Here is a 23,647-nt window from a genome sequence, read left to right as displayed (position 1 = left end):
CTAAAACTTATCCTACAACAAAGGAAAATAAGAATCGTAAGTAATGAAACCTATTTTAAGAAAATATAGAGAGCGATCTTTATAGAAATGATTAAATTTTAGAACCGGAAGTAGTCGTCTTTCCGCGCTCTATTCCCAGTCCCCTCGTGCGTTTTGAGCCCGTCGTAACGTCATCCAGCGGGGTTTTCCATTAGTCTGTTAACTGAAGTGAGAATAAGAGACTAAAAAAAAGAAAGTTTACATTAATATTATTTAAAATAATTATAAAACTGTAGATCTCTGAGATTATGGACCGCATAGATGTAGGTAGCATTCGTGTGCCTGGAGGCGGAGATAAGGTTTATAAGGATGAGTGTATGTACTGTTTTGATTCGCCGGTAAGTCATAGTTTAACACCACGACACAGTTCTCTGTCACACGTTGGATATCTTTTAAAAAAATATTGTTTTTTTCTCGTGAATTCTGCTGTTACATGTACATGATGCGCTATGATTTAAAGTCATATTATAGTTCTCTTCACAGTTATTTGCTAAAGAAATCCTATTTTTAAATAATTGTCTGATTAATTAGCTAATGATTTTTATAATTAATTTTGGAATATTGTAAGCTTACGTCTCTTAGAGTATATTTTTTTCCAGCTTTACTACGCAGGGTTTATCCTACAGTACAAACACTTAGAGCTTGCAACCTAAGTAGTATTAAATAGTGCTGTAATTCAATTCTCTATTGTTTAATTAGTGCTATTTAGTGCTTATAGTGCAACGTATTGCACCGTTTGAGTGTTTGTTCTCTAGTTTCAGAAACTTAAACATTAGTTTTAAGCCATATTTTTGTAAGCCAAGAAGCATTAAGCCAGCTTGCTTGATATTATCAACAAATCAGAAAAATATGATACGCATCTAATCCTGTACGTGTATCTGGTTTGTTGATTGTATATAACATGTTTGTCATATGAGATTGGAATTGGCTTTGATCAGACAAAGTAGTCAGGAAGCATGACAATCACAGTTGACCAATCAAATAATCTTTTCATGGTGTATAATTTACCCTTTGATCATTACTGTTTCATTAGAAACACAGATGCAGCTCACACTAGTTTTTAGCTAGTTATCTCTTCCAATCAAATCTAAAGTTCTGATATACATACAATTCAAAGTATCTGATTGGTCAATTACATTTGATACATTCTTTCATTTCATGATACAGGAATCAGACGATGGATTATATGTATGTATGTCCACATTCCTGGGTTTCTGTAAAAGACATATCAAACTACATATATCAAAAACAGGAAGAAAGACCTTTCTGCATCTAAAGAAAATTCCAAAACAGGTATAGTTCTATTGTTTTATGCAATTTTATAAAAGACTTCTTTACCTTGGGCGTAAATGGGTTTCCCATTTCAGATCAGATATCATTCTTATGAGCAAATGAGATTCTTTTTTTGATATTCATGTGTCTTTTCATATGCACAACTGTTTAAAAAACAGATGATATTCTAGGGAATGACATGTTGTTCATTCTTGTACTCAGACCTTCTCACCAAAACATTTCACTGTAACTTACTTTACAGATGATAGTTCTGTCAATACATGCTTAAATAATAAATTTTTACTAGCTATTCTTTGTTTATAATGCACGCAGGCAAACGAGGAAATCTCCAGAGATACACCCCCAAAAAAGAAGCCTACAAGGCTTGCTATAGGTCAGTTCATTATTCATTTACAAGTATTACTGACAGGTTTTGTATTAATCTTATTCATAATATTTATTATTCTAATGAGGCCCTGCTAGGGGCAATATGAGAGCCACAAACTAACGACGAACAACAGACTGCCCTAATGAATTACTGACAGGCCCTGTGAGGGGGATAATTGTTTGAAAAGTGACATGAAAACATTCAGAAATTATGATCTCAGTGAAATTCAGTCAATGGGTACCCCCACCCCTGATAGGACCTATCTAATACTTGACATAATTTGCTTTTAAGAAAAAAATATATATATACATTATACATAAAGGAACTTTGATTAAAACTAACTTACGCATTGAAAAAAATTGCAAATGTTTCAGAATGATTTCAAATAAATTCGTAATCATGATATTTGTCTTTATTATTCTATATAATTTCTAATGTTATATATTCAGGGGTGGAAGGAGGCTTTGATGCTGAAGACAAGAAGGTTTGTTGCCCTGTATATAAAGGATTGTGATTATGATAACACCTCTCATACTGGTAAAGCATGCACCAGTGCCTTATTGATTGGTTAGACTGATGATCAAACTAATTGGAGAGACTAATGACCAAATTGACAAGAGAATTGGCATTGAGGGAAGCAATGGCCTATCCACCTTAACAAACTAAACTGAAATTAATAGACCTTTCATACTCTACATTTGCTTGCATGAACACCCTCACATTGTAGGTGAAGGTCATACAGTGCAATCATACTAAGAAGGCTGGAGATCATTACTCTTTCAAGTTATAATTTAAATATTAATGTGAATTGTTTTACTACCCTTTTCTTTCTTTCTTCTTCTTCTTTTTTTTTTTTTTTTTTTTTTTTGAAATTTACTATGTTTTATTTGGCTCTTAGGTTGAATTTGAAGAAGTCAACTCAGTGGCAATATTTGGTGATGAAGAAGAACCCGCAGTCTTTGCATTACCAAACCCTGATCTACCACTACAGGTGTGTCTATGTTGCCTAGGGAAGGAGGGAGGGAGGGAGGGAGGGAGGGAGGGGGGAGGGAGAGAGGGGGGAAGGAGAGAGGGAGGGAGGGAGGAAGGAAGGGAGGGAGGGAGGAAGGAAGGGAGGGAGGGAAGGAGGGAGGGAGAGAGGGAGGGAGGGATGGATGGAGGGATGGATGGATGGATGTCATCAATTTAATAATTTAGCTTTCCTAATATATTTATTTTGTTTAAGTATTATTCATTTGATTTTGCTTATGTCTTTCTCAAGCTCCTTGTAGTATCCCCATAGGAAGTTGAATACTACTGTATGTTCATTTACATTATTATTATCATCGTCATTATTATCATTGTTATTATTATTGTTAAATACAGTAGATGAATGAATTGATGGAACGAATGAATTATGTATTAAATTTACATATTGAATGATTTGAGAAATATGAATAATGGATAGATAAATGAATGATTATATTTTTAGGTGCAATTGTCCATTGCTGGCATTATCACTGCTGACACATCTGCGTACAAGGAAGAAGTTGCTGCTTGGGATGGAGAGAAAAGAAAAGTCTCAAAGTTTGTACTTCTGACCTTTATAATAGGACGTTTGCACGATGTCATCATTTGACTCCCACTACCAAGATGCTTCACGAAATTTCTTTCTTATTTAAATTTGTAATCCCTCATGAGAATAGTAAGACAATTGGTGCTAATTAACTGAACAAAAGAAAGTGTGCAAGGGAGTCTGGTAGTAGAGGTCAATGACGCCATCGTGCAAACATTTCCTATTTTCAATTACTTTGATGGGAGTCATTGAGTTTATTTAAATTCATTCTGGGTTCAATACAGGTATGCAGACTCACTGGTTCAGTTAGATAATGGTGTGAAAATACCACCAAGGTGAGGAATAGAGTTTTGTCCATGTCATCCCATCTCTCCATCTCTCCATCTATCCATCTGTCTTTCTGTTTGTCTATCCATCCATCAATCCATCCATCCATCCATCAACCCACTCACCCACCCACCCATCCATCCATCCATCCATCCATCCATCCATCCATCCATCCATCCATCCATCCATCCATCCATCCATCCATCCATTTTGGGATTATTCATTGCCACTGCTCTACCAATACATTTATCTTTTCATTTATCTATTCATCCACGTACAGTACGTCATCCATTAAAACATTCACTCTCCCATGCCATCCAGTCCATCCTTGCTGTTGCTTTATTCATCTTCCTGTTTGTCAATTTTCAGTGGATGGAAGTGTGCTATGTGTGTCAAGACAGATAATCTGTGGTTAAACCTCACAGATGGCTCGATTCTATGTGGACGCAGATACTTTGATGGTCAGTGTAAGGATATAAGGGAAAGGGTGGTGTAGTGGTAGTGTTCTCGCCTCACACCTCTAGGGTCTCAGGCTTGATTCCTGGACTTGACATCACATACATTAATGAACTAAGGGTGGTGTAGTGGTAGTGCACTCACCTCTCACCTCTAGGGTCCCTGGTTCAATTCCTGGACTCAACATCACATACATTAATTAGTGAACCAAGGGTGGTGTAGTGGTAGTGCACTCACCTCTCACCTCCAGGGTCTCAGGTTTGATTCCTGGACTTGTCATTGCACATTTGAGTAGAGTTTGTTAGGTCGCTCCCTTGATTCAAAGAGCTTTTCACCAGCTTCTCCATTTTTCCTCCCTCAGTAATGAACCTAACAAGTTAAATTTGAAGTCTTTCTGTGAGTTACAGGCTGTGCCTATGATCACTACTGTAGTGGTTGGAAGAGGGGATTGGGATATTTGCGATGTTTCCTAATGTCTAAATTACATTTTGATACCATTTTTATATTATTAAAAAATGCCAAATTTCAATTCAATCTGTGAGTTTCATGTAGCCGTGCCCTGACTTTAATCAGCTCAGTTGTCTTAGGGTATCAACAAAATTTGAAGGTTGAAAATGGGTTTTTTGATAGGTTATACAATCATGTAATAGGTTTCTGCCCCTAATGTTACACAGTTTTCATGACTACTATTGTTTTGTCTATGATCAGGCAGTGGAGGCAACAACCATGCACTAGAAGCATATCAACAAAAAAAGTACCCTCTTGCCGTGAAGCTAGGTACCATTACCCCTGATGGAGCAGGTGAGTGGTTACGTAGCCATGATGGTGTTGATGATGATGGTGAAGGTTATGATGATGATGAAAGTGATAGTCATCAAAATCATTGGGGATGATGATGATGGTGGTAGGGGTAAAGGTTATGATGATGATGAAAGTGATGGTAGTGAAAATCATTAGTGATGATAATGATGATGGTGGTGGTGGTGGTGGTGGTGGTAAAGGTTATGATGATGATGAAAGTGATAGTCATCAAAATCATTGGTGATGATGATGATGGTGGTGGTGGTGGGGGTAAAGGTTATGATGATGACACAATGAAAGTGATAGTCATCAAAATAATTGGTGATGATGATGATGTAGATGATGACGGTGAAGGTTAAGATGATGATGAAAGTGATGGTAGTCAAAATCATTGGTGATGATGATGATGATGATGACGTAGATGATGATAGTGATGGTAGTCAAAATCATTGGTGATGATGATGATGGTGGTGGTGGTGATGGTGAAGGTTATGATGATGAAAGTGATAGTCATCAAAATAATTGGTGATGATGATGATGATGAAGTAGATGATGATGGTGAAGGTTATGATGATGATGAAAGTGATGGTAGTCAAAATCATTGGTGATGATGGTGGTGATGGTGAAGGTTATGATGATGAAAGTGATAGTCATCAAAATAATTGGTGATGATGATGATGATGACGTAGATGATGATGTTGAAGTTTATGATGATGATGAAAGTGATGGTAGTCAAAATCATTGGTGATGATGATGGTGGTGGTGGTGATGGTGAAGGTTATGATGATGAAAGTGATAGTCATCAAAATAATTGGTGATGATGATGATGACGTAGATGATGATGGTGAAGGTTATGATGATGATGAAAGTGATGGTAGTCAAAATTAAAAAATTAAACGAGGCTTACCTGTAAGGTGAAGTTTGATTGGGATTCTACCTCCTCATTCTTGCATAGAGAGATCACGTGAGATAGCGCATGCGTAGTGAAGTTCATCCTTTAAAGCGGGCCCATGTTATCCCAAGAAATGGGTGGGTATACACCAGACAATGGGGTGGGCACGTGATCTCTCTATGCAAGAATGAGGAGGTAGAATCCCAATCAAACTTCACCTTACAGGTAAGCCTCGTTTAATTTTTTAATTCTACCTCCTCATTTGCATATTCGAGATCCCGTGAGACTTCAAAGCTACGTGGGCCCGTGTCAATGTACCCTTCAGTAGGGAAACACACAATAACCTCAAATGGAAACATTTTAATATGAAATTAATTGAACATTTTTGTCATCTTTATAAAGCACAGCTTAAAACTGAGCTTCCATAACAATTGTCTGGTTTAATGTCTTTCTTGTAAAAAATAGCAAATGTACATTGTGATGACCATCCTGCAGCTTCCATAATTGTTTCTAATGGCACTCCACTGCGATAAGCAGCCGAGGTTGATGCTGACCTGGTGCTATGTGGTAGGAATGTTTTAACATCTATGCCTGATTGTGCCATTACTGTTTTGACCCATCTAGAAATAGTGTTTCTGGTAACAGGCTGAAAAGGCTTGTTATAACTGAGAAAGAGCCTTGTGTTCTGTGGCCTTCGGATAGTTTCTGTTTTAGCTATGTAAGCTTTTAGGTAAGTCACTACACAAAGTCTCCTGTCTGCAGGGAAAGCAGGAAGCACCAGTATTGGTGGTTGCTTTCCAGGTTTGGATTGTTTTATAAGTCCATCTAGAAAAAACTTGTAGGAAGACTTCCCTTTTGAAACATGTTGAAGGTCCATCATGTGCACTGATTGGCATCTTTGACCAGTAACTAACATACATAACATAACTAGCTTGAGAGTGAGTAACTTTAAATCCAACTTTGAGGCAGGACTCCATGTTTTTAATAAATCTAGCACCTTGCAGACATCCCAAGTTGAGTGATATCTTGGACGAGGTGGTCTGGTCTGAAAAGTTCCTTTGACAAATCTTCTAATTAGAGGATGTTCTCCAACACTCGAAGTACTATCGGCAAGCTCAACAGTTGCCGACAATGCTGATTTGGCAGTGTTAATTGCTGAGTAACTGCTTCCAGAGTCATATAGGTGTGTTAAGAACTCAATTATATTAGCTACAGTTGGATAAATGGGATCTTGATTTCTTTCTGCTGTGTATCTCCTCCATTTATCCAAATAAACTCTGTACTGTTTTGTTGTTCCTGTTCGCCATGATGAGAGGATAATTTCACAAGCTCTTTCTGAAATGTTCTGTTGTTGGAGTCGTCCCCTGATAAAAGGCATGCCATCAGTTTCAATTTTGGCCACAATGGGTGAATCAGTTTTCTGTTGCGTGGTAATTGTAGCACAAATTTGTCTCTTGGAAGCAACACTGGTCGCTGGATTAACATGTGTAACATCTTTGGAAACCAGACTTGGGTCCGCCACAATGGTGCTATCAGCAAGGCTTGAGCTCGGTCTTCCTGGAGCTTTTGAAGAACTTTGGTCAACATGCTGAATGGTGGAAATAAATAAACATACTTATTTTTCCAACTTAAACAAAATGCATCTATTGCCATGGCTTCAGGATCAGCACGCCATGATACAAAAGGCTTGAATTGATAATTGTTTCGGGAGGCAAATAAGTCTATTTCTGGCCTCCCCCAGAGTTCTATTAGCTGTTTGAAAACAGTGGGATGAAGTTGCCATTCTGTTCTATCTGTAAATTTTCTGCTCAACCGATCAGCTATTTCATTTTGTATTCCGGGAATGTGTGTCGCACTGAGCCATATATTTTTTGAAATACACCACAACCAGATTTCACGAGCTACTTTGTTGCAAGCCAAAGAGTGAGTTCCACCCATATTATTAATAAATGTTACTGCTGTGACATTATCTAGTTGTAAATGTATGTGTACATTTTTCTCATTGCTACACAGAGACTGTAGTCCTAATTTAGCAGCTTCAAGTTCAAGACAATTTATATGTTTGGTTTGTTCATGTGCAAGCCATCTACCTCCTGCACAGTCCTTTCCTTGGCGGTGTGCACCCCACCCTTCCAGGGAGGCATCAGTGGTAAGGGTGAAGTCTGGGTTGTTGTGGGAAATTTTCTTAGTAAATTTGTAATGGTTTCCTAACCACCATTTAATGTCTTCTCTAGCTGAGTTAGAGAATTGTATTAAGGCCTCAAAATCACCTCTGCTATTTTTGAGTTCCTCAATTTTTTCAATTTCAAGTTGTTTGTAGAAAAGTGGTCCAAATTCCACTCCAACAGAACAAGAAACTAAAGTTCCAATAAGTTTAGCTGCTTCTCTTATTGTACATGTTTTATTATCCAAAATGGTTTTACCAAGGACTCTAATATTTTTAATTTTTTTTTTTTTTTTTCCTGTGTGAGACTGACTGGTCATGTCAATAGAGTTTAATATGAACCCCATTTGGTAGTGTGATATATTTGTATAATTGGTTTCCCACCTGAAATTTTAGGTATTTCTGGGATTTTTGGTGGATAGAAACTGAATAATAAGCATCAGTTAAGTCCAGAGATGCCATGAAACAATTCTGTTCCATTACATTTATACAGGACTGTATTGTGTCCATTTTAAAATGAACTGGTAAAATATTTTTATTCAGTTTTTTGAGATTTAATATCAATCTGAATTTTCCATTCTTTTTTGTTCGTAAAAACACTGGTGAAATAAACTCTTCTCTTTCGTGTTCACATTTTTCTATGACTTGTTTGTCTAATAGCTCATCTACTAGTGTATGAAGAGCTTTCTCTTCAACTGATTGAAGTTTTGGTTGTCTCAAAGGAGTTGTTTGTACTGGTGGTGAAATGAAATCAACTTCGTACCCTGTTACAATATTTAGGATTGTTTTGTCAGAAGTTAGCTTTTTCCATTCATTTTCATGAAATTTAAGACGGCCAGCTGGCAAAACTTGGTTTTTGGTCAGTGTATTCTCACTTTGCAGAACAGATTTCTCTGTTTTAAATGCAATATGATCATTTTCCTCAAGGTTGCTTACCTTAACAAGAGGAATAGAGATATGTAAACTTGAATTCACTTGCGAGGCTGATACTGGGATTGGTTTTTCTGATTTCGGTACCCTGTGTATCCGCTTCTTTGCCTTCCAGTAGAGCCTCTGCCCCGGCTTAAAAAAGGAAACCTTCTCTGATCTGACCTCGCATATTGGCTGCCATTTGAGTTCTGTCTCTTGTAGTTATTGTGTTTCGAGGTAATTTTAGATGTGACCTTGCTGGCCTCCGTCAAATCCTTTACTGATTTGCCTAGCTCAGTTCCAAATAGCAGATCTTTAACAGGGTTTTGATCGCTACACAGCAAACGATATTCAGATTTCATATCTGATTTGAACAAAGCTCTTCTTCGCAAGTCAATTTCATGCGAAGCATCGCTTAACAGTGACAGACTGTCTGAAAGAGTCTGCATTGTGTTTGTTGTCATGTCCGCCATTTCGGCTGGAATGTTCTTATCTTTTTCAGCTTTCATAAAGTCACTTAGCACTTTAGCTACTGCCGTTATTCCTTTAAGAAGAGGTTTCTGTGCTTTTTGTAGCATAACATCCTCTGTTTTTACTTCCTTTCTCACACTATTGAAGATCTCAGGGTTTACTCGAACGACCTCTAGTCGCTGACAGTTTCCTGGCGTGGGTAATTTCTCCACCAGCTCTTCGCGCGAGTCTTTGCTGGCGCCTTTGCTTAGAAGTTCTGTCAATAATTCGGCCAAATCCGAGTCGAGATCTTCTCCATTGTGTAGTGGTTTATTTACCACTTTCGCCATGCCGGCGAGAACCACATTCAGTTCTTTCTTGGGTTTTTTCCCTGGGAGGTTCACCTTCCTCCTCCCCGCCATTGTTTTCGTTGGCGGGCGATTCACTGTCACTTTCTGACAACTCATCAACAGCCTGGTTATAATTATCGTAGGCTGTTTTTATCTCAGTAATTACTGGTGTAAGGCTAGCTAAAGATCCAGTAATGTTTGCTAGTTGTTGTTTGATGTCATCTACATCTTCGGCCAGCAAGGTATTTTCGGTTTGGTCTTTGCTTGATTTTGGCGCCAAACTTTTCGAGTGGCCATCTTCTGGCTGTTTGTCTTTGGGACTCGTGGGATTTTCTCCCGTCTTATGACTTTTTTCGAGCCCTTTTCCCTTTCGGGAAGTTTTTTCGACAGTATTCTTTCCCTTTCGGGATTCTTTCATGGTGGTTAAACCACTGGTGGTTTCTGATCTTTTTGCAAGACTTTCGCCTTGACGCTTATTGGCCTCATGGCCTTGCTCCATTCTTCAGAAGTTCTTGCCAAAACACGAACTGAGAGTTCCCTCGGGACGATGGAAGTCGGTAGACACCTATTTCTCTAAGAAAATCGTGGTTCTTCTTAAAATCTTTTCCGAAACAAAACGTGGACTTTTCTTCACTGAACGCAAACGCAAGATGAACTTCACTACGCATGCGCTATCTCACGGGATCTCGAATATGCAAATGAGGAGGTAGAATCATTGGTGATGATGATGATGGTGGTGGTGGTGATGGTGAAGGTTATGATGATGAAAGTGATAGTCATCAAAATAATTGGTGATGATGATGATGATGATGACGTAGATGATGATGGTGAAGGTTATGATGATGATGATGAAAGTGATGGTAGTCAAAATCATTGGTGATGATGATGATGGTGGTGATGGTGAAGGTTATGATGATGAAAGTGATAGTCATCAAAATAATTGGTGATGATGATGATGATGATGACGTAGATGATGATGGTGAAGGTTATGATGATGATGAAAGTGATGGTAGTCAAAATCATTGGTGCTGATAATGATGGTGATGATAATGAAGATAAATAAAGATGATGGTGGTGGTAGTGGTGATGACAGCTAATGCAATGCCGATAATAAAATTTATAATAGTGGGGAAGGGGTAGAGTTAATGATGCCTGTACTCTAACTTTCTCATTCTAATCATTATCATGGTTTCATAATGTTACAGATGTATTCTCCTACGATGAAGATGAAATGGTAGAAGATCCAAACTTGGCCAAACACCTGGCTCATTTTGGCATCAACATCACACAGATGCAAAAGGTAACACGATTAGCCTCCTTCAAAGGCAACTCCTTGGGCTTTCTTTGACGGGGCGTGCTACAGTGCAGCCTTCCTTTGGCATAGAATCCACATAGAGAGTTCCCATATAGAATGTGACAGAGTCAAAAGACACTATTTTGGACAGTAATTATTTAGTCATAAATCTATATTTTTAATTAGGAATGCCTCGTGTACACATAGGAATGTAATTCTTTAGTTAACTGTTTGCGTGGAAAATGCGTAAGCAAGAAATAATTTCCGTACGTAATTACATTACAGTGAGTCATGCCTAGGTTTGGCGCTTGTTTACGTAAGTTCGTGTTTGGGACATCCTGTTTGCGCCTAGGGCGTGCAACATTGTATAGGATGTGTAAGGTCTTAAGAATGCAGGTTTTTCCATAAAAATAGGCCCAAACTAAGCTTAAATCAGTGTAGTAAAAGTTCTTGAAGACGTTGCACATATCAAGACAAGGAATTCTCTACGATGTAAAGAGATATCCTGTAATCTCGTTCCCGTTTTTTTCCATGTATTGTAAAGTTGTGTGAATTTTTCAATAAATTCTTTTGTCAAAACCACTTGCAATCTGATTCATAGCGGAGCGCCTTGCCGCCGGTTACATTTTTGGTGTCAGAAGTGGGATTGCAAGAAAGTTGACATTAGTAGTTACTGATTATTTACCAACGGGAACGAGATTGAAATCATGGCGGAAGAAGCTGTGGCTGCACTCACAGAGCAATTGGCTGCACTCAAGGCACAGCTGGATGGCATGCAGGCTGAAGGAGGACCCCCTGCCCAACCTGTTCCTGCACCAGTGGTACATGTGACAGTGCCAAGGGAGAAGAAGCTGAGAAAGTATGCTGGTGGCAGAGACGACAAGGTGCTTGAAGACTGGATAGCGGATGCACAGAGGTCTGTGGCTGCCCAGAAGTTAACTGATCAAGAGGCGGTGGATTTCCTGTACCATAGCTTAGAAGGTGCGGCTCGAGATGAAGTTCGACTAAGGCCTGTGGATGACTGGACAGACCCGGATGGCTTCTTCAGGATTCTAAGAGACGTCTTCGGGGAGAAGCTCACCAAGACCCAGCTTCTCCAGAGGTTTTTCGCCAGAAAACAAGGTGACAGAGAGCCCATCCAGGACTTTGCCCATGCCCTGATGTCAATGGCGGAGCACATAACCAGAGTACCCGTAGGAGCCCTGGAAAACAAGGACCAGAACCTCAGAGACACATTCGTTGAGAACTTGCGTGACAACCTGTTGCGCAGGGATCTCAAGCGCTATATCAGAGAACATCCCGAGAAGACCTTCAACGAGGTGAGGCAAGAGGCCTATCGTAGCTCGGAAGACACAGATAGAGGAGCACATCGCCATGCAGCGGCCAAGGAGGTGTTGGTGGAGAGCAACCAAGTAAATGCCATCCAAGAGCTTACCGCAGGACAGAAGGCCCTGGTGGAGAGGCTCATGCAGCAACAAAAATTGCTGGATGAGCAGCAGAAGCTGCTAACCCAACTTACCATGAAGTTAGCAAGCCCATCACCACCACGAAGTCCCCCACGTGGTCCGAGGAGATGTTACAACTGCCACGAGCTTGGACATCTTCGGCCGAACTGCCCAAAGCCCCTGAAAGACAAGGCACCAGCAGCACCACAGAAGGAGTCAAACTCCAGCTCTCCACGGCAGTGAGCCACGCCGTGGAGAGGAACTGTAGTGGCTCTAATTCTCTTTTTCAGAACGAAAAGTTTGTCGGGACAAGTCCCACAGTGGTGGCGAGGATTGGCGGAGTACCTGTGAAAAGCTTAGTGGATACGGGCTCCATGGTTACCCTCATCACCGAGTCGTTCTACAGGGAAAAGCTACAGCCAACCCTAGGAGACCTACACCCTGAAACAAGATTACTGCAGCTGCGAGGAGCTAACGGTTTGGACATCCCTTACATTGGATATATCGTCGCTACAGTAGAGATCGGAGGAGTGGTGGTCCCTGGGTGCGGCATCTTCATCACGAAGGACACAGCAGCCACTACAGTCATGCAGAGGAGGGTACCTGGCCTACTGGGAACCAACGTTCTTGGGCAGGTGCCCCAATACCAACAGATCCTGCAAGATGAAGAGAAGAAGAGTAAACGTAAAACTGGGTTCGTGAAAGTAGCCGGCTCAGACAAAGTCTGGGTCCCTGCTTTCACGGAATCTGATGTCTTGGTCACAGGCCCATCATGGGGCACTGATGCTGTGATCGAACCCCTTGGTGTACCAGTAGAAGGAAACCTCACCGTGGCCAGTACTCTCGTGGATACTACCAAGACGTGTTACTATGTCAGAGTTGCCAACCAGACGGCAAAGGACATATGGCTAAAGCCGAGGACGCGGATTGGAATTGTGCGAGAGGGAGAGATGGTCAAGAGAGGAGAGCAGTTGGAGTTCCTACACGAGAATAACATGGTGACAGTGTGCTGTAACCTTAGTGCTGACCCTCAGATGCCACCCCAACGGGAAGCTGTGGGCAAAGTACGTTGGCAAAGGATACAGACACCCCCTCACGGGATTACCCTGGAACATTTCCCCGGAACGGAACTTCAGAGGGAGAAAGCTCTCCAGATGTTCGAAAGAAATGAAGAGGTGTTCGCTTCATGTAAGGAGGACCTTGGCTGTACAAAGACAACATATCATCGCATCTACACAGACGATGATGTGCCTGTCACAGAGCGTTACAGAAGGATTCCTCCAAACCAATACCAGGAGGTGCAACAGCATCTACAAGACTTGCTAGAAAAAGGAGTGATATGTCCAAGTGAGAGTAACTATGCCTCCCCAATAGTGCTTGTACGAAAGAAGTCTGGAGCCTTGAGGATGTGCGTCGACTACCGGAAGCTGAACCAGAAAACCAAGCGTGATCAGTACCCCCTACCAAGGATAGAGGAATCACTGGAGGCACTGCGTGGCGCAAAGTACTTTTCCACCATAGATCTGGCATCAGCCTACAATCAAGTTGAAGTCCATCCTGATGATCAGCACAAGACTGCGTTCACAACGCCCATGGGTTTGTTTCAGTACACTCGGATGCCGTTTGGACTACAGAATGCCCCAGCGACCTTCCAAAGGTTGATGCAAGGAGTCTTCCGAGAGGACATACTTCGCACCCTGATGGTCTACCTGGACGACATCATAGTCTTCTCATCCACCATTGAAGAACATCTTGAGCGGTTGGAAACGGTATTCAGTAAGCTGAAGCATCATGGATTAAAGGTTGAACCAGCCAAGTGTCAACTCTTCAGAGATCGGGTGTCCTACCTGGGGCACGTGGTCTCTGCTGACGGTGTCGAGACAGACCCTGAAAAGACAAAGACAGTTAATGAGTGGCCAGTCCCCCAGACAGTGCGCGATCTGCGATCATTCCTTGGTTTCGCATCATACTACAGAAGATTTGTCCCCAAGTTCGCTCAAATGGCAGGCCCACTGCACAAGTTAGTTGCTGAGCTCGGGAGCGGAGGAAGTAACAAGACCACCCGGAAGCAGATTGGCGTACTGTGGACAGAAGAGTGCCAAAAGAGCTTCAACAAGTTAAAGAATCTACTAACCTCAGCACCAGTGCTGGCCTACCCGGACTACACCAAGCCCTTCATCCTAGAGACGGATGCGTCCAACGAAGGATTGGGAGCCGTGCTGTCCCAAGAACAGGACGGAAGAGTCAAAGTGATCGCTTATGCCAGCCGAGGCCTGAGAGGTGGAGAGCGAAACATGGAGAACTACTCATCGAGGAAGCTGGAACTACTAGCCTTGAAGTGGGCTGTATGTGAGAAGTTCAGGGAGTACCTGCTGGGATCGAAGTTTGTCGTCTACACAGACAACAACCCGCTGACATACCTACAGTCAAAGAGTAAGCTGAAAGCTGTGGAGCAGAGGTGGGCTGCAGAGTTAGCAAACTTCAACTTCACCATCAAGTATCGCCCTGGACGTCACAATCAGAATGCAGATGCTCTAAGTCGCATCAACCGAGATGAAGAACCAACCACAGTTGAAGTAAGAAGCACCCTAGCCTACTCTACCAATACTACAGACCTACCAGAAGAGGTACGTCAACATTTGATGGTATCAGCAGCGTTCATAAGCAACACAGAGACAAGTGCGCTGGAGGAGCAAGCAACCTCATTCCCAACCACACCTCTCACAGAGATCCAACGACTACAGCAGGAGGACCCATGTATCAGTCGTCTCCTCCACTACCGAAACCTTGGACGTCGGCCAAGTAAAAGGCAAAGCCAACAAGAGACAAGGGATACAAGGAAGTTGCTTAGTCACTGGAACAGGATTGAGGAAAGCCATGGAGTTCTCTACCGCCGTACAGGAGTCGGACAGGGAAGTGAGCTTCGGTTACTGCTACTCCCCACATCAATGAAATCACAAGTACTGAAGGGTGCGCACGATCAATGTGGACATCAAGGACAAGACAGGACAGAACAGCTCTTGAGGAAAAGATGTTGGTGGCCCGGTATGCAAGGAGATGTGAAGCAATGGATCTCAAATTGTGAAAGATGTGTCATTGCCAAAGGATCCTACCTTCCAGTCAAGACGCCGATGGGCAGCCTACTAGCTACTAGGCCATTGGAAGTGCTAGCGATGGATTTTACCTTGCTTGAGCCTGCAACAGATGGAAGAGAAAATGTCCTCGTGTTAACAGATGTATTCACAAAGTTTACAATTGCTGTACCTACCCGTGATCAGAAAGCTACAACCGTAGTCAAGACCCTGATTAAAGAATGGTTCCTTGTGTATGGAATCCCCCAAAGAATACACTCTGACCAAGGCAAGTCATTTGAGGCAGAACTAGTCAAGGAGTTGTGTGCAGTGTATGGAATTAAGAAGTCAAGGACAACCCCCTATCATCCTCAAGGAAATGGGCAGTGCGAAAGATTCAACCGTACACTACATGAGCTTCTAAGAACTCTACCAGCAGAAAAGAAAAGAAGGTGGCCTGAACACCTGAAAGAGTTATGTTATGCCTATAATGCTACGCCACATGCAACAACTAGATACTCACCCTTCTACCTGATGTTTGGTAGAGATGCAAAGCTACCTCTGGACATTCTACTTCCTGATGATGACAGACAAGTGACAGTAGACAACCAGCAATGGATTACCAAGCACCAGACTCGTCTACGAGAAGCTTATACCACTGTGACACAAACTTGAAGGAAGCTGCTACCGTCAGAAAGAAGATCCATGACCAGAAGGGCAGAGCACTGGCTGAACCACTACAAGTTGGAGAGCGAGTACTCCTTCGCAACCGTAAAGTCAGAGGAAGAAACAAGATTCAAGATAAATGGGACAACCAAGTGTACAAAATCGTCGAACGAAGAGACAACAATACATATGTCGTTGAAAGAGCTGATGGACATGGAGGAGATAAAGTTGTTAGTCAAGGAGAAATGCAAGTGTGTCCAAGACCAATGCTGGAGATACGAGGACGACACAGGCAAGCTGACAGGTCTAGACAAACATGTACTGCATCGCCAGAATCATCAGATGAAGAAGATGACATTGGAGGAATGACAATCGCCTTTCAACCAATGACAGAACCAGCTGAACCTGATGATGATGATAGTGATGATGCGTCTGAGGAAGAACTGGCTGCACCTGTACTCCGACGTTCCACAAGGACAACGGCAGGCCAACACAGCAACCTCTATAATCTTCCAAGATCCGCACTTCAGCACTGACGAGTCCACCTGCGTATCATTGTTCCTGAATTTGCTCGAGGACGAAGCAAACAAAAAGGAGGGGCAAGTGTGACAGAGTCAAAAGACACTATTTTGGACAGTAATTATTTAGTCATAAATCTATATTTTTAATTAGGAATGCCTCGTGTACACATAGGAATGTAATTCTTTAGTTAACTGTTTGCGTGGAAAATGCGTAAGCAAGAAATAATTTCCGTACGTAATTACATTACAGTGAGTCATGCCTAGGTTTGGCGCTTGTTTACGTAAGTTCGTGTTTGGGACATCCTGTTTGCGCCTAGGGCGTGCAACATTGTATAGGATGTGTAAGGTCTTAAGAATGCAGGTTTTTCCATAAAAATAGGCCCAAACTAAGCTTAAATCAGTGTAGTAAAAGTTCTTGAAGACGTTGCACATATCAAGACAAGGAATTCTCTACGATGTAAAGAGATATCCTGTAATCTCGTTCCCGTTTTTTTCCATGTATTGTAAAGTTGTGTGAATTTTTCAATAAATTCTTTTGTCAAAACCACTTGCAATCTGATTCATAGCGGAGCGCCTTGCCGCCGGTTACAGGAGAGATAGAGAGATTCAAGAGAAGCCTGTGGAGGAGGCTTATGGCGATAAGATACAATAAATTTTATTTAAAGGGGGTGATGCAATAACCTACATGTAACTTATGCCCTCCGTTAGCAAGTGATAGCTGTTGTGCTGGCAACTTTCAATAATTTTGACATACCTATAGAGAGCTAGCATTACCTAATAATAAAGAGGGTGTAATGGTATCTGTTATGGAGTGACACAGGGTCCGAAATTACCAGTCGTCCAGTCATCAGGGACGACTAAAGTTTGCAAATCACGACTAGATTTTGGAATGTGGTTGTCCTTCTGACGACCTACGTTTTTGCCAAGGTGTTTTCTTTTATAAAAATAATAAAAGAGTCCCTAAAGTCCGAATATAATTCTAAATTATATTTCTTCTACTTAAAACCTAGAAAGTTCATTTTCAACTGATAAACTTTCAAAATTTCGAGATAACGCATTCGTCAGAAGCCATTGAATACCGCTGACAAATTTGATTGCATCTTCTGCACTATAGCTAACAGCTGACCATGGTCATTCAGGCTCTACAAAATGGCGTCCAAGTGGGACTGTTAAGTTTTGCTCTGGATGCCTAAGAATTAGAACATGGTTGTCCAAAGGACTACTTAGCTCAAAAGTTAATTTCGGACCCTGTGACATCCCATCTAGTTGGGAGTAGTAATTGTTCTAGATATTGGTTGATGCTATAGTATTATAGAATTAAGTACTGACTCAGCATAATGACTTTTTCTTAAAATGTTTCAATATTTTTGTTATAAACAGACAGATAAGACAATGGCTGAACTGGAAATTGATATCAACATGCGGATAAGAGAATGGGACGTCATTCAGGTAAAGAAAATGAATGAAAGAACAAATGGACGAAGAGCTGTTCTTTAGATATAAAATTGGTTTCTCCTGTTTTTTTTTTGTCACATCTTAAACATTTTGCTGACCTACAGGAATCAGGAAAGAAGCTTATTCCTCTATATGGCCCTGGATACACTGGCCTAAAGAACCTTGGAAACACGTAAAGAACATCAAAGTATATATACACCTAATTGAAAAAACGTTGTCGGGTTCAAAAAAAGGTATATCATCAAAGCTAAGACCGAAGGGGAGCATGGGAAGACAAAGAATTTATGCTAATTTCATGTGTATTGCAGTTTTCCCTTCCTGTGCACATTTCATGCATCATGGCTTTGTCATGCTGTTACTCTAGGTCGACTGACTTTGCTCTACTGTGCATTTTTACATGTCTATATGCAAATATAATACATATTTTGGAGTACCCAAAATCCTTTTTGGTCTTAGCTTCGATGATATGACCTTCTTGAACCCGACTAAGTTTTTTCAATTAGGTGTATATATAATTATGCAGTACTGCACTGTCCTGACATTTTTGCATGCTTGATGAATGCCAGAAACTCTGGAAAACCCAATTTCAAAAGCTTGTTTGGTTAGAATACATGAGAGTTGAAGAAGAAATGACAACTGTAACAGTGCAACTGTAAAGCAATACTGTACATGCTTTAAAATGAGCATGTATTGAGTAAGATAAAAACTGTAAATTTAGGAAGCAAAAGCTCTTAGCCAAATTTCAAATTAGGTAACTAGCTACTAACAAGCCACATTTCTGACTCTGCTTCCTAGGGTTTCCCAGATTGTGTAGTTCTGACAGAAATTATCCATACCTCCCACCAAGGAATTTTTTAAAAGACATTTAAAAGACGATTAAAAAAAAACTGTTATAACTTCTTTGAGAAGTTAGAGCATGAACTATAATTTTGTTTTTTCTAGTTTTATATTTTTGAAATAAAAATGTTAGTGTGATAAGTTGGAAAAGTCATAAATTTGTCAAGAAATAGGACAAGTTTGTCTCTGGAGATTATACAACTTTTAATAATTTTTTGCAGGTGTTACATGAATTCAGTCATGCAAGTGTTATTCTCTATCACAGAATTCCAGCAAAGGTTAGTTATTACAGCCAGTTTTCATGTTTTTTTGTGTTTTATTACAGCATATTCATGTTTCTGCAACCTAACTGACTCCATATGTTTGGACACATTTGACATTTTGCCTACAGCCAATTAAATTTACCATGGGCAAGAGCATTCCAATCACAAGCGATAAATATTTGTAAACCCATGGGAAAATGGCTGTCAAGTTGCTGGATTACAATGCAGTCGGCTTGTGATAAATTCATTGGTGGTAGCCAAAAAGCCAAGCAGCTCCAAACGTCTGGAGTCGGTTAGGTTGTTGCAGAAACATGAATCAGGCTGTAAAAAGATTTTACTATAATCATGAATGGTTTGCCTATCCATTCATATCTTTATAATATGTTATTTTATTTGCTTAGATATGGAGCCACAAAGGAAGAGACTTTTGCTAACTCACCAAGTGATCCATCTGGAGATTTTAACACACAAATGTAAGTTTTTTTTGAAAAGAATGGGCTAATCCATGCTTCCAGCCATCTAACCATCTGTCTATCCATCTGTCCCATCCTTCTACCTTTCCCTTCCTTCTTTCCTCCATCCATCCATCCATCCATCCATCCATCCATCCATCCATCCATCCATCCAATCCATCCATCATCCATCCATCATCCATCCATCCATCCATCCATCCATCCATCCATCCACATCCATCCATCCATCCATCCATCCTTCCATACATCCATCAATCTATCAATCTACCCATCCATCCATTCATCCATCCATCCATCCATCCATCCATCCATCTGCCTCTCCATCCACCCATCATTCTATCCCTCCTCCCTCCCTCCATAACCCACCCTCAACCAATAGGCATGCCTTTTGAGCCATGACAAGTGGTGTAAAAAGGAGAAAACACTGACGCCCAAGCTGGAGACTGAGGTCTTTACTTGACAACTACTCGACTTCTTACGATCTTTAAATGATTCACGTTGTCATTTTTTCTGTTCATAAGGGTGAAGCTAGGCAGATGGTATTCTGTCTGGACGATACTCACAACCACCAAAAGAACCCAAGAAAACTGATGATTCACAGGGAGAGCAAACAGTGGTTAGTGGATATTTACGTTGGAATTTATCTTGAAAATAAAGAAATGATAATAACCTCATTTATTAATAGGCCCTTTGCAGCTAAGCAATCACGTGCGGATTAATTCACTGAGAGCAAATGAATGAACATTTTGATTGCCATGGGTGAAATATACTGGTGAGCAAACAAACTTTCTACAACCTGTTTCGAGAGATCGTAATAAAACTGCATTTCATAACACACTGGTTACACATCGTTTCATTTAGTTCTTAACAAGTAGCTAAAAAGAATCACCAATTTAAAAGAAAATAAAAAATTTTGCTCACCAGTACAGACACGTGACCGTCACTGCAAAGGGCCTATTATCTTGGATGCCAGTTAGAATAGAGTTCGTTGGGTCTCCTTTAGTTTGAGGGTAATATTCACAGAGTTCTCCCCATTTTTCCTCCTCAAAAAAAAAAAGTTAAAATAAATTTTATCTATTATTTATCTTAAGTTCTCTGAACATTACATGTCTATGTCCAAACCCAACCCCATTAAAATCTACCAGATACTTGGCGGAGTGGTTTTTCCCCCATAGTTTTCCAGTTTAAGCTCTTTACTTGAAACATGAATGAAAATCATTACAACTTTTTTCCTTTCCTTTTCTAGGCGCACGATGGAATATCCCCTCACATGTTCAAGGCTCCTGATGGTCGAGGGCAATCCATAATTTTCCACCAATCGGCAGCAAATGCACAAAGTCTTTGCATATCTGATCGAGAATATTGACCGAGCAGAGGTAAACTTATGACTACAATACAATAGTAATTATCTACTATTAAAATAAATTACCTACTCTTGAAGACTGGGACCCTGTTTGCCTCGAACACCACCGGAATCCCAATACTATAAAAGAGGTCTGTTACTAATTATATTAATTTCGAACATCTTCTGTTGTCTTTCAGAGAGCCAACAAGGGCTGGTAAATCCAGTGATTCATTTATATAAAAGTAGTATGGACTGCCTCCCAACTCCAAATATTCATGTTAAGAGCAGTGTAGTGGATGATATTTTTTTACTGCCATAGACCGATGCTTTGACCATCACCGTGAATGGCAGGCCATGCAGGAGCCAGGAACAAATTTAATCTGTTCTAATCTGATTTACATGAGAAAGAATCCCCTTTCAATTTCACAGGGGCGAAAGATTCTATCGTTGTACCTCCTGTTCATGGCTCCAATGTGCAAAGGCAACCATCAGTTTTCTTACTTTGCTTGTTCGGTTTGTCCACTAATTTCGTGTTTGTCAATAATGCCTGAAGCGAGAATTGACGTTTTACCCCCCGACTCTGACCATAATAGTTTTTTAAAATTGCTTTCATATTAAGTTTTTTGATCCTTAGAGAATACAGGACAATAGTATAAATTAAAGAACAAAAGAATGTGAAAAGGATTATGGTCTAGAGCCGGGGGTAAAACGTCATCTTCGCTCAGCTTATTGAAATATTGAAAGAAATAAGTATTCGATATTCAATATATTCAAATATCGGTCATCGTACGATCGTAACGACGCCACCATGAAATAACTTTATTTCGTCTCAAGGTGAAGAACGAATCAATGTATGGAGTCCAAGAAGTTCGTACAACAAGCAGAGAAGATAACATGCTGTCGTTAGCAATACCCACTGGACGCAGTGTTTAACAAAGGCTAGTAGAAAATTAGAATTGATAACGGATTGATGTTGATGTTCGTCGTTGAACCTGACGAGGCAAAACATGTAACAGCAATAACGACAAACAGCATAAGCAACAACCAACGGCATAACAACAACAACAGCAAGCAGCAAGCCAGCAGCAGAAGAAACGACACACAACCAGAGGCACTAACAAATAGTAACAGCAGCAACAACAACACAACAACAACAGCAAGCAACAACAGCAGCAACAACACAGCAGCAACAACAACAGCAGCAGTAAGAAACGACAAAACAACAGACGCACTAACAAAGTAAACAGCAGCACCAACCGCAACAACAACTCAGCAACAACTCAGCAAGCAACACCACCAACAACATCAACGACACAACAACAGCTGCACTAACAAAAGTACAGCATCAACAACAGCTTCAACAACAGCACAACAACAACAGCAGCACACAGCAGCACAACAACAGCAGCAACACGCACAGCAACCAGCCAGCAACAACAACAGCAGCAACAACAGCAGCCAACAACACAGCAGCAACAACAGCAGCAGCAACAACAGCAGCAGCAACAACGCAGCGCAACAAAACAGCAGCATTCAATACCCTGTACTAACACCATCAACACACTCACAATCAATCACACACCAACAACAGCAGCAACAACGACATCAGCAACAACAGCATTAACAACCCCACTCAACAATACCAGACATACCTGAAATAAAGATACTAACACAACATTTTTATTGGTGTTTTATGCTATGACGTAGAACGCGTACGAAACAAGCGTAAGCGGCATATGAAAAGAAGAACGGCTGTAAGTCTGGATTAGAATACTATCATCACTTGGTTTTCAATAGAATGAAAAAAATTTAATTGTAAATACCTTAACGTATACGTTCATTTCCAAAGCACGATGATGATTGGTGATGATGATGATGATGTTCATGTGACTCCGAGTTGAAATTTCACGAATTTTGTCCACTCCATTTACAAGTTTGTTCAATAAACTAACTAATGATCATGATAAATCATCTTAGGCGAGTTTGAAAGTTTGAATGATGATGTTAGTGTTGATGATGATGATGATGATGATGATGATAATGTTGATGATGATGATATAATGTTTAGATGAATGATGATGATGATGTTTGAATAATGTTGAATGATGATGACTGATGAATGTTGATGATGATTGATTATGCTGATGATATAATGTTGCTGAGGTTTTGATGATCCTGTTGATGATGAATGATGCATGTTGATGCTGTTGACATGCAGGCGATTATGATATCATGTTGTGATGATGATGATGATGATCAATGTTGCTTCTCTGATGATACTGTTGATGAGATGATTTTGATATTTGATGATCTGATGTTGATATGTTAGATGATGTTTGCTGCTCGTATTGATGGCATTATGAGGTTGATGCTGCTGCTGTATGTTAATGATGCTGTTGCTGTGCTGTTGCCTGCTGATGTGATGAGATTGGCCGCCAGTGCTGTTGTGATACTCCATCAGTTTATTTGATGATGAACGGATGATAATGAAGATGATAAAATGATCGCGAGAGATGATATGTCCATGGGCATGACTGGTGGTTGATAATTGATACTCATGATCATTACTGTTGTTTAATCTGGTTTTGTGTTGTTGTTCTACGGGATGCCAGCGTCATTGTCAGACCAAGGTGTCATGTCCTCATGTCTCGAGAACCTCCCGCCACCCTGAAAT

At 40.6% G+C, this 23,647-nt stretch overlaps 2 protein-coding genes across 2 annotated transcripts; one reads left to right on the top strand and one right to left on the bottom strand.

Moving 5' to 3' along the window:
• The first annotated feature begins 213 nt into the window (after window positions 1–213).
• Window positions 214–20,219, top strand: LOC148911465 (ubiquitin carboxyl-terminal hydrolase 5-like). The gene is made up of 15 exons (XM_089029384.1): window positions 214–377; window positions 1,207–1,332; window positions 1,645–1,705; window positions 2,149–2,183; window positions 2,598–2,690; window positions 3,171–3,265; window positions 3,539–3,589; window positions 3,951–4,042; window positions 4,746–4,838; window positions 10,809–10,903; window positions 17,981–18,049; window positions 18,160–18,227; window positions 19,114–19,170; window positions 19,557–19,628; window positions 20,150–20,219. Exons 1-15 carry the CDS (start codon window positions 288–290, stop codon window positions 20,217–20,219), a joined length of 1,167 nt encoding a protein of 388 aa, XP_088885510.1. The 5' UTR covers window positions 214–287.
• LOC148911466 (uncharacterized) lies at window positions 6,076–8,965 on the bottom strand. Its single transcript, XM_089029666.1, has 2 exons — window positions 8,831–8,965; window positions 6,076–7,318 (listed from the first exon to the last, which is right to left on the bottom strand). The coding sequence occupies exon 2, from the start codon at window positions 7,106–7,108 to the stop codon at window positions 6,125–6,127; it is 984 nt and encodes a 327-aa protein (XP_088885792.1). The 5' UTR covers window positions 7,109–7,318; window positions 8,831–8,965; the 3' UTR covers window positions 6,076–6,124.
• Window positions 20,220–23,647: the final 3,428 nt, after the last annotated feature.

The sequence above is a fragment of the Actinia tenebrosa genome, unplaced genomic scaffold (genome assembly GCF_029948245.1).
Source record: "Actinia tenebrosa isolate PJP-AT-01 unplaced genomic scaffold, QUT_ActTen_1.0 PGA_scaffold14__42_contigs__length_11649687, whole genome shotgun sequence".
Lineage (NCBI taxonomy): Eukaryota > Metazoa > Cnidaria > Anthozoa > Actiniaria > Actiniidae > Actinia > Actinia tenebrosa.
Note: the sequence above shows the minus strand (reverse complement) of the source record. Positions and strands in the feature narration are given on the sequence as shown.

Bases quoted from the DNA above. Each gene is read 5' to 3' on its own strand.
- LOC148911465 (XM_089029384.1), top strand. From the start codon at position 288: ATGGACCGCATAGATGTAGGTAGCATTCGTGTGCCTGGAGGCGGAGAT. The intron at 4,839-10,808 runs GTGAGTGGTTAC...ATAATGTTACAG, and splicing joins CATTACCCCTGATGGAGCAG to ATGTATTCTCCTACGATGAA. The intron at 19,629-20,149 runs GTAAGTTTTTTT...TCTGTTCATAAG, and splicing joins GGAGATTTTAACACACAAAT to GGTGAAGCTAGGCAGATGGT.
- LOC148911466 (XM_089029666.1), bottom strand. From the start codon at position 7,108: ATGCCTTTTATCAGGGGACGACTCCAACAACAGAACATTTCAGAAAGA.